Source organism: Thermobia domestica, chromosome 8, assembly GCF_964235325.1.
Source record: "Thermobia domestica chromosome 8, izTheDome1.hap1.1, whole genome shotgun sequence".
Classification (NCBI taxonomy): Eukaryota; Metazoa; Arthropoda; class Insecta; order Zygentoma; family Lepismatidae; genus Thermobia; species Thermobia domestica.
The window spans coordinates 284,416,914-284,433,816 of record NC_137461.1 but is presented as its reverse complement, the minus strand read 5'-3'; the positions used below and the strand labels follow the sequence as shown (position 1 = coordinate 284,433,816).

General features: G+C 35.1%; 1 protein-coding gene across 1 annotated transcript; it reads right to left on the bottom strand.

Annotated features, from left to right (window-relative positions):
- Positions 1-661: 661 nt before the first annotated feature.
- Positions 662-15,352, bottom strand: LOC145692029 (amine oxidase [flavin-containing] B-like). The gene is made up of 2 exons (XM_081767323.1): positions 15,131-15,352; positions 662-951 (listed from the first exon to the last, which is right to left on the bottom strand). The coding sequence occupies exons 1-2, from the start codon at positions 15,137-15,139 to the stop codon at positions 691-693; spliced, it is 270 nt and encodes an 89-aa protein (XP_081623449.1). The 5' UTR covers positions 15,140-15,352; the 3' UTR covers positions 662-690.
- Between the last annotated feature and the right edge of the window lie 1,551 nt (positions 15,353-16,903).

Sequence of the window (16,903 nt, the reverse complement as noted above, 5' to 3'; positions counted from 1 at the left end):
CACAACTTCCCATTTAGTTCTTGATACTGTGAACAGATGAACGCTAACATCTTCTGAAACACCAGTTTAAAAGCCAGGGTCCCCAACATAACGCAAGAAAATTCTTCTCATTATTCAGAGCCCTACCTCTGGTTTCCAGTAAATCCTCAAGCAAATACTGTGTCATCCATTGTATATACATTTTGGTTTTGAAATCTATGTAGATGTTTATAGTCATACAATCAGAGTCTCTCCGAACTTTGTACACTTTTCTTCTTGGCTCCACATCCATAAATTCAGCCATTTTGAGCCACTCTCTGAGACAATTGAAACAGGTACTGAGGTGGTTGAAAAAATTGTAGATTAATCTCAGCAAGTTGAAATTATACTCAACTTTATGCATACGAAAAGTAAGAAATCACAGTTTGATTCATCAGTTCCGAGCATTTACTCAGGTGTCTGAGATTAAACTCAAATGACGTCACGTTGTCTCTCTTTTTATGCATACAAACCTTTAGATTAATCTCAAAATCTTGACCAAAGAGTAAGATCTCACTTTTATGCGTATCACCCATTGTTTCTAGAGTACAACACAGGAATATGAAAATAATTGAATAAAAATGGAGCAATTTTTATTTCAAATGTAGTTTCACATTTTAACACAATAACATTAAAAGAATTCAAACGTGAGATCATTTTCTTAACAATTCGTCACCAATGCCACCACATATCGCTCATTACACTGTGAAATCCAAAAGCATATTTCACTGTATTCACCACAAATCGTAAGCTGTCATTATTGCTGTAAATCGAAAAGACTCCAATGACACCGCATATGATGAACACTGTCTGAAGAGATGGCTGATGTCGTTCAAGAATGGTCGGAGTCAATGGTTTGGCAGGAACCTCCACGAAATCAGGTTCATAAACATTGATATCTTTCTCCTTGATTAAGCCCAAGGCGTGCAGTACCTAAGTACAAAAGATATGTGAATATTTAGTCAGTTATATACAATATGCTATACATAGATCTAAAAAATTCCCGCTATAAAGGGAGGCAATGTTAGATCAAGTTTTTACTGAAACATTTAAGTTATCCTGTATCCTGAAAAAAAAAAGCTATAAAATTAAATAATATGTAAAGCAAGTTAAAATTTTCTCCAGCTCAAAAATACCCATTTTGGGGGGAGAGAGTAAAGCTCTAATAAAAATATAACAATAAAGAAAACAATAAAATTAGAGAAACTCCTCCAAAGATGTAACTCAAAACGTGGATTGAAATGTTAACATTAATGTGATTATAGTTGCATTATTCAATCGTATTTCTCAGTACACACCTAATTTCAGAATTTGCTTTGAATACGTATTTATCAATTGAGAACAGAATACCAAATTTTTCCCCAATTATTTCTAATGTCCCTTTCTGGTTATCATTTCAATTAGCTAAAAACTTTTGATTGAAATTTTTGATTTAAAATTTTTTCACTGATTTTTTTCTATTGTTCACCTCTTCTCTTTCAAAACTTTGAGTCCCAAAATTTAGAGGTTGGCTAAGGTACCCATGTCAAAATCAAGAAGAGGAGGAAATCAAAGAGGTGGAGAACAGAGTACAACGATAATCTGTAATTACGTTTATTTCTTTTAATATTTAGGGTAAAAATGCTTTAAACTATTTACTAGCTGTACAATAGAAGAAGAAGAAGAAAAAATGCTATAATGTCATGAATAATATTTTGAGGTGGAGTTGGTAGATATAAATGTTTGTTGATTCGTCGTTTCAACAGCAGTTCGGTTACTAAAGTAACAGTTATGTTGGCATGGACTTGTTTATATATGATTAATAAGGGGACGCGGCTAGTGTTGTAAATAGAAAAAAAAACGTTCGTATTTTTTCAGAAATTACGTTTTTTTAGAAAGAAAAACATTGCTTCTCGTTTTTTTTTTCAAATAGTCATTTGTAATGCATCCTACGTCTATTTAAGTATAAAATATTTTTATGTAGGTCTAATTACAGTAAAATGCAACATAAATTAAACGCTAGATATTGATACGCTACAAATATTTTACAATTTATATGAATATCAATTCAGTTTTCATCAATATCAACTTAGAAATAAAAGTAGAAATGAATTTTTTTTTTATGAAAACAGGTCTTTAATAAGTATACAAATAATGTCACGAACAACATAAAATTCAAATAACTTGTCTAAAGGCAAAAGCTAATTAATACTAATTTGCCTACTAGTATTTTTCTAAATATAATATATAAATAATTTGTCGACTAGATATATGATATGCAGAGCCGGCTCTACCATTATGTGCAACACGTACATTTGGATGGAGCGGCAAGTTTGGAGGGTCTGGCAAAAACTGTCATAAGTATATTTAAATGAAATATTTCTTGTTGGAAACAGACTTCATTATGATGGTAGTTACATTTACTAAGCTGACCTAATATTTGAATACTACATTCATAAATTATGTTTAGGTCGCATTAGTTTAAGGTCACATGGACAATGCTAAAGCAAATGGTCAAATAAATCCCAGCACAAATTGCTTGATTGTTGTCAAATGCAAGAATTCAATTCTCGAATAGTAGCGAATATCTGTTCCATTTAGTTAGTTATCACAGTTTTGATATGACACTAGTCTTGTTTTTGTCACAAACAATTTCCTTATCATTGACGATAGAAACAAGTTTTTTTTAAAAAAAAAAAAAAGTTAACAGATGTAGAAGAAAAATCAAGAAATAAAGATAAAAGAGCTAGTTGCACTGGAATTGCAAACTGATATTGAGATTGAAACTCGATATTGAATTCTGTAAAAAGGATTACCATCTTTCCTCTCCAGCTGTGTTTCCTTTATCTCTCACTAACATTACAGATTAATATTTAAAGAAAACAACAGACACAAGGAGATTGTACTTTTAGTAAGTATTTATGCCTTTCTGAGTGCGACAACACTTACCCTCCCCTTCGTTGTTCATGCTGAAGTAGCATACTTAAAATCGTGACTTTTAAGATTTGTTCTTTCTGGAGAAAGGGGGAGGCGGCAAATTATGCCATTGCATGGGGCGACAAATTGCCTAGGGTTGGCCCTGATGATATGTATATAAAAGACATGAATATAGGATGACACAATTTGAAGTAATGCAGGGTGTTTCAAAATTAATATTAGGGTTTTGAAACTTTGTAGTATCTATTGCAATTAACTTACAATTATAAATATTACCAAATAAAAGAAAACTCAGTTTTGTACGCACGCATGCACATGCATTGTTTCCTCTGTCTGCCGTTAGAAAGAGCTAGTAGCAAAGGTGGAGACTAGAGAGCAGAAAGCTGTTTGTGTTTTAATAAACACTGAATTTGTAGTTACAGTGCAACCGTCTGTGTGAAGAATATTAAGGAGACGCTTGCAACTACGTCCCTATCGTTTGCAGTTGCTAAAGGTCTAAAGCCTACAGACTACGGTTTACGTGCCAATTTCGCAAATGAAATATTGCTGCATAACAACGAAGATTTTCTAGATCGTGTCGTTTTCAGTGATAAATTGACATTTCACCTAAGAGCTAATGTGAACACTCATAATGTTCGCATCTGGCGGTCAGCAAATCCTCAGGAGATGGTACAGTTGAAACGAGACTCCCCAAAATTGAATGTGTTTTTTGCCATAGGGCGGAAAGTTTATGGGCCTTTTTCGCCTATCGACTAGATGTGTGCCGTGTGACGAATGAATCTCACATCGAACACTTGCACCAAATACTGTTTGAGGTGCTCTTTTACTTGATGCATTGCTTATAATTGTACGTAAAATGTAATAAGTACTACGAAGACTTAAAACCCCGATATTCATTTTGAAAAACCCTGCATTTCTCACCAACAGTGTTGGAACTAAGATGTAAAAAGGAGAGAAAATTTTCCTTATAAAGTTATTGTTTACAACAACGATATTAATATTAGTCAAGACTATAACTACAACAACACGGGTTAGTAGTCAAAAAAATGTAATCAAATGCACACTCGAAACCCTTTCGGACCCAGGTGGCCAAAGTGGTACACACGGGTGTGTCTTTTTTAATCCGCTCCTGTGTGGACACTAATTAAGATATCGAGATATTATTTTTGCCAAATATAGCTGAACCATAGTTTATCATATTAATTTCTTTTTCTTATCGGGGTCGAATTTCCTTCTCAAATTTCAGCCCAGTTAAAAATTCGAGAATTTTCGAATTTCCTTTACTTCATTTTTCCCTGTAGCTTCCTTCATTGTAGAGAGACCTCCTTAAAACTTACCAGGTAGATACCTAATTGTTCACATCAATTGGACGGGCCTGCGCGCAGTGTTGCCAATCAGGTAAATTAAAATTTCCCTAAATTTGGTCAAAAAATCGAAATTTTTATTTATAAATACGTAGGCTACACGTCCGAGTGCAAGTCAACTTACGCCAGTCGAACATTTGTCCTTACTGAACAAACTTGGGAACAGATCGTTACAATGGGGTAATTAGGGGCGCACGGAAAATTCGTATTTAAGTTCTAACCCTTGATTTTTCTAGTTTTTCCCTATTTTTCTGTTTACCGTAATATATTTTTGGTAATTAGAAGCTTTGTTCCTTAAATATCGGCATGATACTTGTAGGATATATTAGTAGTGTACCAATGTTTAATTTAAGATAGTTTGCGTCTGCCTGGTAGCAGTGTTCCCAGCTACAAAAAAAATGTAATTCCAGATTTTAGGGGGAAATTTTGGGAAAATTATTTGTTTTGTCTCTATTATTTTCCTCTTGTTCGCTACATCGGAACAAACGTATCAGTATATGAAGGTCTCGTCTTTGCCCTACACAACGCACTATAGAAAGTTTTAATAGGATAATTAGGGAAGTACAGGAAACCTTGTTCTCTAAGTTGAAAGATAACTGTGATTTTTTTTTTAGTTAGAATGAGATATTTTTTATTGACATGCTTACTTTATTAGATATCGTCCCAATACTTGCTACGGGATATACAGAAGGCTGTTTCATCCTTATGGTAGCAATTTGCAATATGCGCTAGTTTCGCGTCAGCAACGTGACGAACGCAGTACGGAGTAGTAAGACATTTGTGTACAAGCCATGCAGAGGAGAGACGTGTGTGAGCAGAATGCCGCTGGAAATCGGCCCTTTTTGGGAGGGCTACATCGTAGCACTTTCTGATATAGGCTACAGCTATAGCCGAATAAGAACAACGTGCGAGAAGAAAGGTTTCACAATGTCGGATAAGGGAATTAATCAGGGGCGTCGTTAAGGGGGGGTAAAGGGGGGGAGCCTCCCCCCCCCCCAAAAGTTACCAATCGCTTGACAAGTTGGCAAATTAAAATACATAGTTGGCAATTTGAAGAATGCCGTTTTGTTCAATTGACTTATTCGGTTTAACATTTTCTTAGGTAGCCAGTTGCTGTAAAACATTATCAGTTCTTTTATAGACTTGGCATAAATTTTGTGTAGTTACCTATCTTGAAATAAATTGATTTATTCGTTTATAGCTTCTTTACTTGTTGCAAATGATTACACTTCACTTTTCTTCATTTGATATTCGTAAACATTTTGAAGAATCTTTAATGAAAATCGGAAATTGTACCACTGACTAAAGCAGAATAGAGTTGGCATGCAAAGACAGACAGAAGAGGCGTTTCGGTGGCAAGTAGAGAATTGACGCAAAAGCATTTGATAAAAGAGCGTATACAAGGCAACAGGTAGTGACTGGAAGAATTGATATTAATAAAACAAGAACTAGGCAGTGACTGGTTAGTACTAAGCCTACCATTTGTCCCGTAAAAAACGGGACAGTCCCGAATTTGGTCCCGAGAATACCGCTTCTCAATAAATTTATTCGGGACAGACAAATGTCCCATATTTTAATTCAATCCCATTTCTCCTATCAATATAAGCTTATTCGAAAAGTAATGAAGTGGTTGGGATAATGTGAATGAACGATAAAGTGTAGCATGTAACAGTTTTGATCAAGTTATCACAATACCCTGTCCGACTTGATAGCGAGAGAAATTCGCAACAATGCTTTTTCCATTGTACCTGGTGGAAACTCGGACACTCTCCAACATAAAAAAAAAGGTAAGATGGCTTTGAGTGTTTCTACATGTACAAGCACAGGAAAGATGAGTGACTTTTTCTTCAGAGAGACATTAAATAAAGTAACAAGAATTATAATATCTTTGAGATGCTATGGGCACAGAATTATGCTTGGTCCAGGGCTTAGAAATATGTAAATCTGGTCCTGACAATTATACACACCACAAGGAGAAAAATCAGCTTTTCATCAGATTAAACTGACAAACGTAATTTTGGCAAATACTACCATGTAAATAAATATTGCTAAACGCGCGAAGAATATTGAATGTAGATTGTATCACTGATTTGAATCGTTTGCATATTGTTTTTCTGTAAAGCATTTTTATAAGACATTATCTTAAGTTTTTAAGGCATTTTTTTTATAGTAGTTGGATTGTAAACATCTTCAGTCCGTAAAGTTAATTGCAGGGAACGACGAGAGAAAAGTGGCTGCAGCTTAGGGAACTTCCGCCTATTATATTGTTGAAAAAAATAAATATCGGCTAGGCTAAAGGAGATGGTGATGATGAGAAATTAATGAAATGAAGACAGTGGGAGGAAACGGGAGGACCCCGAGACGCACACGGTGTTTTTCCACCAGGGGCGTCGTTAAGGGGGGGTAAAGGGGGGAGCCTCCCCCCCCCAAAGTTACCAATCGCTTGACAAGTTGGCAAATTAAAATACATAGTTGGCAATTTGAAGAATGCCGTTTTGTTCAATTGACTTATTCGGTTTAACATTTTCTTAGGTAGCCAGTTGCTGTAAAACATTATCAGTTCTTTTATAGACTTGGCATAAATTTTGTGTAGTTACCTATCTTGAAATAAATTGATTTATTCGTTTATAGCTTCTTTACTTGTTGCAAATGATTACACTTCACTTTTCTTCATTTGATATTCGTAAACATTTTGAAGAATCTTTAATGAAAATCGGAAATTGTACCACTGACTAAAGCAGAATAGAGTTGGCATGCAAAGACAGACAGAAGAGGCGTTTCGGTGGCAAGTAGAGAATTGACGCAAAAGCATTTGATAAAAGAGCGTATACAAGGCAACAGGTAGTGACTGGAAGAATTGATATTAATAAAACAAGAACTAGGCAGTGACTGGTTAGTACTAAGCCTACCATTTGTCCCGTAAAAAACGGGACAGTCCCGAATTTGGTCCCGAGAATACCGCTTCTCAATAAATTTATTCGGGACAGACAAATGTCCCATATTTTAATTCAATCCCATTTCTCCTATCAATATAAGCTTATTCGAAAAGTAATGAAGTGGTTGGGATAATGTGAATGAACGATAAAGTGTAGCATGTAACAGTTTTGATCAAGTTATCACAATACCCTGTCCGACTTGATAGCGAGAGAAATTCGCAACAATGCTTTTTCCATTGTACCTGGTGGAAACTCGGACACTCTCCAACATAAAAAAAAAAAAAAGGTAAGATGGCTTTGAGTGTTTCTACATGTACAAGCACAGGAAAGATGAGTGACTTTTTCTTCAGAGAGACATTAAATAAAGTAACAAGAATTATAATATCTTTGAGATGCTATGGGCACAGAATTATGCTTGGTCCAGGGCTTAGAAATATGTAAATCTGGTCCTGACAATTATACACACCACAAGGAGAAAAATCAGCTTTTCATCAGATTAAACTGACAAACGTAATTTTGGCAAATACTACCATGTAAATAAATATTGCTAAACGCGCGAAGAATATTGAATGTAGATTGTATCACTGATTTGAATCGTTTGCATATTGTTTTTCTGTAAAGCATTTTTATAAGACATTATCTTAAGTTTTTAAGGCATTTTTTTTATAGTAGTTGGATTGTAAACATCTTCAGTCCGTAAAGTTAATTGCAGGGAACGACGAGAGAAAAGTGGCTGCAGCTTAGGGAACTTCCGCCTATTATATTGTTGAAAAAAATAAATATCGGCTAGGCTAAAGGAGATGGTGATGATGAGAAATTAATGAAATGAAGACAGTGGGAGGAAACGGGAGGACCCCGAGACGCACACGGTGTTTTTCCACTACAAAGGTCACTGGAAGTGAGCTGGGATCGAACCAAGGACCCCATGCACCAGAAATGAACGCCATTCCACTGAGCCACCGCGGCCTATTATACTGTTATTCATAACCAGAGGTACAGTTTATTGGATTTTGTTGGAAAGTTTTTTGGGGGAAGGGGATCTAAGATGTCCCTTATTCCCATGAAGAAAACATGGCAGGTTTATTAGTATAAACCTTTTACTATGTATAGTATGTGAATTTGACAAATTTAAGAGTTTCTTTCTAATTGTAAAGTGTCAAAGGGAAGTATATTTTGATACGAGAGTGAATATATTTTGTATTGTGTAACCGTGTATGCTTTGTGTGTGAATAAACCTTTCGCTTTGAAACAAAAGGTGATCATAATAATATAGAGGACAAGAATAGCTTATTTCAGTTCTGTTTTGCAGTAAGACTTTCTATTTACAGGGCTTTTCGAGTAGGGAGAACTGAACAAAAGTGTGTTTTGGAAATGCTATCATCAGTGCCTTGCATAACGGGGGGCGATAGCTCCGGGCTCCGAAGAAAGGGGGCGCAAAATTGGGGAGTAAAATGAAAAAAGAGAATGAAAGAAAAAGAGAGACAGGAAAAATTATTTGGAATACAACTAGTATGTACTTAAATCCTCTTTCTGCTTTAGGAAATGGTCCTATAATGTTACTCATGTTAGGAAAATATATGTGCACATATATAAAATGGAAAAGGTGTTCAAAATCAAGGAAAAGCAGGGTTTATTTTGGAAAATTTTATTACGCTTCGCGCCAACCATGGTGGCGCTTTGCGGATGATCTGTCGCCCTAACTCATATGTACGAGGACGCCGTCGTATACTCTCGCCCCGGCTGCTGATTTTCCATCCCACGGCACAGGGGGGCATAGTAGGTTTCTGGAAATGTTCGATGGACGAAAGCTACAATGGATGAGTCAAGTCGTTCTGTCTCTTCCGCTATGAACCTAAGTGCATGATTCCAAAAGTCACATTTTGGGGGGCCAAACAATACGTCTGCTGGGTGAAAGCATAGACCGGTGTGTGTTTCACTTCATTTTCATATAAATGTGTTGGCTTTCCTACTTTATTTTTAATCACGTAGTTGGTTCTTTCGGAAAGTAAAACAAAAATTGCAATTCTTCCTTTCTTTGTAGTATTTATAAGTCAAAGCATTACGTAATCATTGTATGTTACTTATGTAGCTCATGGGGGAGCAAGCGAGGCACGTGCCCCAGGCTTGTGGTTGGAGGGGCGCCTAAAAGGGAGGTTATATATTAGTATTTTTCTTGCCGGTATTTAATAATTTTCATCAGAGTGCGAAATTATGAAATCGAAGTGGGAGGAGACTGGAGGACAGAAGAGAAAAAAACTCTCCGCATTTCTGGTGAGGACTGACTGGTGCAGACTATCAAAACTAGCCATAAGTTGTCAAACTAACAGTTGTGCATCGTGGGAGATGATAGTGATTCTGAGTTGAGGTGTGAAATTTTACTCGGAACAGGGGGCTGTTCGTATTCGTATCTCAGATGGGGCACGGAATGGGGCGAATATGAAAATAAGGTTGCTGTGAAGTTTTCCGCAGGGTTGGTAAAAGTGAGACTAAGATTTTCGAAACACTTGATATATATATATATATATATATATATATATATATATATATATATATATCAAAACTTGGCATTTTTAAAATCAAGACTTGGCAATTCAAGTTTCATCCCCCCCCAATCTTGTAATGCTCGCTACGCCGCTGGAATTAATGCAGCCATCCATCGCAATGCAAACCCAGAGCAAACCATTGCCATGCATAGTCAAAAGGGGCAAAAGAAGCAACCGGCTCCACAACGCAGCCAAGACGTCATTGCCAAGGTCCGCCGGTTTGTGACCCAGGAGAATCCACTCACCCAGCGTGATATAGCAAAGCGTGTTGGACGGTCAACTGCAACTGTACATCGAATCATACGCGACAAGTTGGGACTCAGAAATGCACACAAGCGGCGGGTCCATGTTCTGAAGCCAACACACATCGCAGAACGGCGAGTGGCATGCAAAAGGTTGTATGAAGGCTACCTGGCAGGTGACAAATGGCGTTATGTGATCACCATAGATGAAGCATGGGTCTATTTGACAGGATCCCAGCAGGTCCGTGTAATTTACTACCGCCACAATGATGGAACCGATCATGCAAAGTGGGTTCGCACCTGCAAGGAGAGTTTTCCAAAGGGATTTATGGTAGTGACGGGTTTCTGTGCAAAAGGAAAGCTTCCGATACACCGGGTGTCATCAAATGTCAAGGTGAATGCAGCGTATTATATCGTGAATGCAGCGAATGCGTGAATGTACTGGAACCCATCTATTGCCAACATGCCCCGGCTTGGTATGGCAATGACACTGACAGAGTGTTCATCCACCAGGACAAGGCCAGCAGCCATACTGCCAAACGAACGGTGGTCTACATGGCACGTATGGAACAGGAGACAGGTGTAAAGGCTATCCTATTTCGAGGCATCCCCGTCAAGTCATCAGATGCATCCCCTATGGACTTCTGTGCTTTCGGCCTCCTCAAACGGAACATCAATAAGCGTCGTCCGACCACACTTGGTGACCTTTGGAAAGTGTGCAAGGAGGAGTGGGCGAAATTGGATCAGGCAGTGCTCAATATAGGTTCCTTCAGTGGAAACTACGATGTCGTGCAATCGTTCACCAATGGGGCTCTCACATCCAACATGATCGCTGGTGGAAACGGGGTTTTACGCCCTAGGGCACGGGTCTGTACTTCACTACTATAAGGCTGAAACACCCTTTAGAAGAATACCGAAGCTTATTTTAAGATAGTTTGTGTCTGATAGCAGTGTTGCGAGCTACAGAAAATTTTAATTCCAGATTTTAGGTGGAAATTTTCAAAAAAAATCCTTTTTGTCTCCATTATTTCCCTCTTGTTGACTACATTCGAACAAACGTACCAGTGTCTAAAAGCCTCGTCCTTAGCCTACACAACGCACCATAAAAAGTTTCACTCGCGTAATTTGAAAAAAAGTACAGTTGAGGTTTACAATAAACCATGTTCTGTAAATGGCAAGATAATGGTGAATTTCTGAGGTAGAATGAGAGATTTTTTTTTAATTTCATGCTTACTTTGTTAGATATCGCCATGATACGTGTAGGATATATTTTTGGGGTACCAAGGTTTACCTACAGATAGTTTTCGTCTGTCTGATGGCAGTGTTTCCAGCTAAAACAATTAATTACCAATTTTAGATGAAAATTTCCCTTTCCCCTTTATTATTTCCCTCTTTCTGGCTACATTGAAACAAACGTACCACCACCTGAAAGCTTCCTCTTTGGCCTACAGAACGCAGCATAAAAAGTTTCAATAGGATAATTAGAGAAGCTGTAGCCCCGGCTTATCTGTTGATTTTTGCTTTTGAGGCGTAAAAAGTGTCAAAATTTTATGTGTATGATGAAAGAGAATTTTTTGTTTCCCTCTTTGAATGGAAGCCAGCGACTTCAGGATTTCACTGTACCTTGTCAACACACCAAAGATTTTTTTAGGTGACTTGAACCCTATGGCAGCAGTGGTGCTAGATACAAAAAATTTTGAAATTCGGTTAGGGAATTTTTTGTAAATTTTCAACCCTACATTTCCCTCAATAATTTCCCACCTGTTGGCAAGACTGCAATGTAACTTACACCAAAAAAATAGCCACATCCATTTTCTAAAAAAACAAGGCCTTAACCATACCAATCGAATAAATGTTTTTTGAGCAATAAGTCACTAACTGAAAATATAGGAAAACGCCAAAAATGACCTGGGTCCGAAAGGAATAATCACACAATTTTGCTCGTATAGGTACAAAGAAACAAATGATTTGTAAGTTACGAGGGCTCCGACACAAGTTCTGTTGATTATTTCAATAAACTGCACCATAAATCAATAAATAATAGTTGCCAGAAAAAAAACAGGCATTTGAAAAAAACATGAAAAAGAATGTTTTTTTATTGAAAAAAAACTTCACAGAAAAAAAAACAGTTTTTTTACAACACTAGACGCGGCACAAGTCCTAAACGGCACAACACCTAAAAATCATTTCCAGCACAAGTTCTAAGCGGCACAAGATCTAAAAACCCATTTCGTGGCACAAGACCTAAAAATCATTTCGCGGCGCAAGTCCTAAACGGCACTAGACCTAAAAATTTCTTGTGGCACTACCATCGCGTCCGTGCCTAGAATACTATCAATCTACTAATCAAAGTTTTAGATATACTGTTTTATATTACAGAACCAGATTCTAGCTTAGTTCATACGAGTAATTTGTATAAGTACATATTCTATCGTTCTGAAATAAATAAATAAATAAAGCCTATTGTCCTTTCTTGCTCTTTGCATGGTATGGTCACAAAATTTTAACTGCCTATCAAATATGATTCCCAGATCTTTTATAATGTCTGTTTTTTTTTTCTATTTCAACACCACTGATCTCGTATTTACAAACATAATCTAGTGTTTGAGTTATACGGTATACGTCATAAATTTTGCGTTCTATGTGCTGATTTGAAATAAATTATTCTTACACATATATTTATTGTATTGAACTATTTCTGTAGCAAATAGTTGTCTTACTCGTAATTAACTACTCTTTACTCGTTACCATTATTAATAATAGTTTCAGTATTACTAACATAGCTGTTACCGTTGGAATTAACTATTATTAGTGTTTGTAATAATAATAATAATAATAATAATAATAATAATAATAATAATAATAATAATAATAATAATAATAATAATATATTTCAGATATGCTACATTTTTGAGAATTGAGGCAAATGATGGCTTAACACCCAAAATAAACTCAAACGAACTCAAACCGAAAGGGAAGTTGTCTGTTTTATGTTTATTAAACGTGTTTAATAATTACAGAAAATTAAGAATGTTTATAATAGAATGTGAAAGAAGACATTTAAAAATAATTAAACTACGTCAACATGTTAAAACAATTAAAAGAACCTAATTAATCATCCACTTTGGACTGTCATTTGCTTAACCGGACGAACCAAGACCTAAAATATAAGTGTTTTCTGCCCAAATCTCATAAGCAGTGGGAAATTTTAATATTATAGAAATTTACTCTCCTTCCTTCTTAGAAGTGTAATTTTCAAAACGCTGAAACATATATTTTATTACTTTTAGTTAAAAGTTCAAATACTGAGTTTCACGCATCCAGCTGAAGCAAATCCTTCCTCACTCTATAAATATTTTCTGAATAAGTAATCGGGAACTCAAACATTAAAGAAAGTTTCCCCTTTGTTCTTTCCCTTTTATGTGTTGAATTTTCAGTTTTTTTTTTTTTTTTTTTTTTTTTTTTTTTTTTTTTTAGTGGAAAGTTTATATGCCAAGATTCATTTTACTAGCTTCAGAGATTTGCGAGATACACTGTTCTCTTTAAAAATCTTACCCCACCCTTTTTACGATACGTATTTCTAAAAATTCTTTCTTAGATCCTGCTTTCGTAAGAAAATGTTTTTTTTTTTTTTAATTAAAATTTAATGACTAGTTGTAGTAGTATGGCCAGAAACTCACTCATCGTTAACTCTTTTATATAAGACTACAGAAGATAAACAGTCAAACAGATGGACTTCCATGAACAGTTTTCGATTTCTTATGACTAACTTATTCGTATATTTCCCACAAGTTGTGGTTTTAAATTCACGCACTGTCAAGACTATGGTTTCAAAAAAGATAATAAACTGGAAATATAATAATAATACATGTATTTATGTACGCGTGTAATATGTATATATTTATTGTCTTATTGAAGCTTTCGTAATTTGGAAATATACTTTTGGTTTGCTTTTAATATGAAAAAAGCATGTTCTACGCATTGTGTTGCATATTACCTTAGTAATTTAGCGTTATTTGTTGACTTTTTTTGCTTATACATATCAACCCTATCAAAACACACCGTGAAATATAGTAACTGTATTGCATAATAAATGCTCTTTGTTCAGTTTTAAATTTACTATGTTTCTAATGTATGCAGTCGGTATTTAATGTTCACTTGTGAAACAGGTGTGAATTAAGTAAACTTTGATGGGTTTTTGTCCTACCTTTGGAAAGTTAGAGTGGACTTTTTGTCCTGCTCTTAATAAAATACGCTCCACAGGATATATTTTGCAATTCTGAATACTTGCTTGGTTTCAGAAAAGTCTGATAAAATATGGTTTCTAAACATTTTTATTTAATTCTCTTTTAGGAATTTGTCATGGGATTCTCGTATCTCCATTTGAAAGAAACGAATTTTTTAACCAATTATATAATTAATTCTTAGAATGAAATAGGTTATACGTATTATTATGTAATTCATATATAACTTTAGAACAGATAATGATAATAATTTTAGTAGTACAAATATAGCCGTTACCGTTGGAATTAGCTAAGTTCGTAACATAATTGCCAACTATGTCAACTAGTTATTGCATCGTCACTGTTTCGTGTGGTGGTGGCGAATTCAGTTAGTAGGAAACTGTTTTCTGCGGAAATCCCAGATACAGAAAATGTAGACAAAATAGGAAGAAACCTATTAAAAATTAAATTCAGATCTGGAGAAGAAGCTACCAATTTTCTCGATCACCCCATCCTTTCACAAATAAATGTGAGGCATTCACTCCTCATCACGTAATCTATACTACCGGTTTTGTACATGGAATGGAAACAGAAGTAGAAATTACTGACCTTTTAAATGACATAAAATGTGATTTTCCTGTCACCTCTGCTCGAAGAATACACCGAAAAAATGGGTAAAATGAAATCCAACCAACTTCTACAGTAACATTAACCTTCGATCCCCAACAACTCCCAATAGATGTTAAATTGTACTACATTAAACCTACCGTACATATGTAAATACTTGCCATACGACAATGCATCATGGGATGCAACGAATCTGAATCCGTACAAAATAATACTAAAAATCAAATCAGAGAAAACTTCAATTCAAAAAGAAAGACCTACTTGTCTCATCCAACTTCGCAAAACAGAAGTGAATCTTCAAATTCAAATATGAAGGGATCATCTAGTACGATGCCTTCAACTTCTGTAAATAACTCAGATTGGAAACATACAATGCAAAGTCAAGAATAAGATTTAAGGATGACAACCGATTCTTCTTCTAATTCGAACCTCAATACGAACAATCAACAAAAATCCTGTGAAGCAATCAGAAAAATTTTTCTTCATTTGTTACTACATATGAGGGAGGCTGTTCACAAACACAATTTGAAACAGTGTTAAATAACATGTACTCAGCAGAAAAATTATAAAGTATCTTTTATATGGCCAGTTGTACGAAGAAAAGACTTACCATCATACAATGGAATTCACAAAGCATATATGGAAAATTACAATATTTAAAAACATTAGTCTCTATTTTCTCGCCACATGTTATATTAATACAAGAAACTTGGTGCATTCTAAAAATTCCTTTGAAGCTTAAAGGGTATCAATGTGTAAATCAGATTCATCATGATACTCATGGATGAATCGTCATTTGTGTTAAAAATAATTTGAATTTTAAAACAATAAATATCAATTTACAATATCTACATCCACATATTAAACTACTCGGCATTATCAACTGGAATTTAAAAATATTTAATATTTATATCCCCCCTAAAATACGTGTGGACCATATTTTCTGGCGATATTTTTTCTCTAACAATGATTTTGATTATATAGGCGGAGATTTTAATATTCATTCAGGATTATGGAGATCAAATAGAACTGATTCTGCAGGGCGAAGTTTTCTTAAGGAACTATTAGATTCACCCTATCTCTATCATAATGATGGATCTCCTACACGCATGCAAAACAATACATTAAGTGCTCCAGATCTCACCCTAACGAAGAGCGCACACTACGTAGAAACAGAATGGCAAACATATTTTCATACTTGCTCAAGCGATCATTTCCCCATTGTTTTTAAAACACACTTCATACAACCTGGAATTAAATATAACTATCAAAAATACCACTTGAATCAAAATTATAACATGTATCATCAAAACTTTCATGGACAAAATATCGAAATACAATACAAAATCGAATTACTCAGTACAATAAACCTTCTGAAATTTTTAAACTGATTAAAACCAGTTTCAACTCTCAATAAAGAAATTTAAAATATGAAATCATATTTTAATCATTCATCTGTTCGACAATACCACAGACCTATATGGTGGAATGCACTTTGTCAAAAAAAAAAAAAAAAAAAATGTAAATAATACGATTCAAGCCTTAAAAATTTTTATATTGATGCGGACTCCAAAAGCTTTCTATAATTACCGACAACAACGAGCTCAAACAAAAAGAATTATTAATAACACTAAACGAATAAGATGGCAGGAGTTCTGCAATACTTTATCAGATCCCACTCCGACTTATAAAATCTGGAACTTTTGGAAAAAAAACTTCAACAATACCATACCATACAAGACACACAAATTCACTTCTATAATTTAGAATGGATACCTAACTTCCACCAAAAATTAACGCCTTGCACTGTCAATAATAATCGCCGATTACTATCACAATTCTTACTAAACAATCTGAATACAGAACTTGATAAGAATTTTACAATGCCCGAATTAGGAACAGTACTTAAAATATACATAAAAACGCTACACCTGGCATGGATGGAATCAGTTATATATATTACAAAAATCTACCAACCAAAGGTCTCCAGATGTTGCTGAACTATTATAATCATATTTGGAATACAGGCCAAAT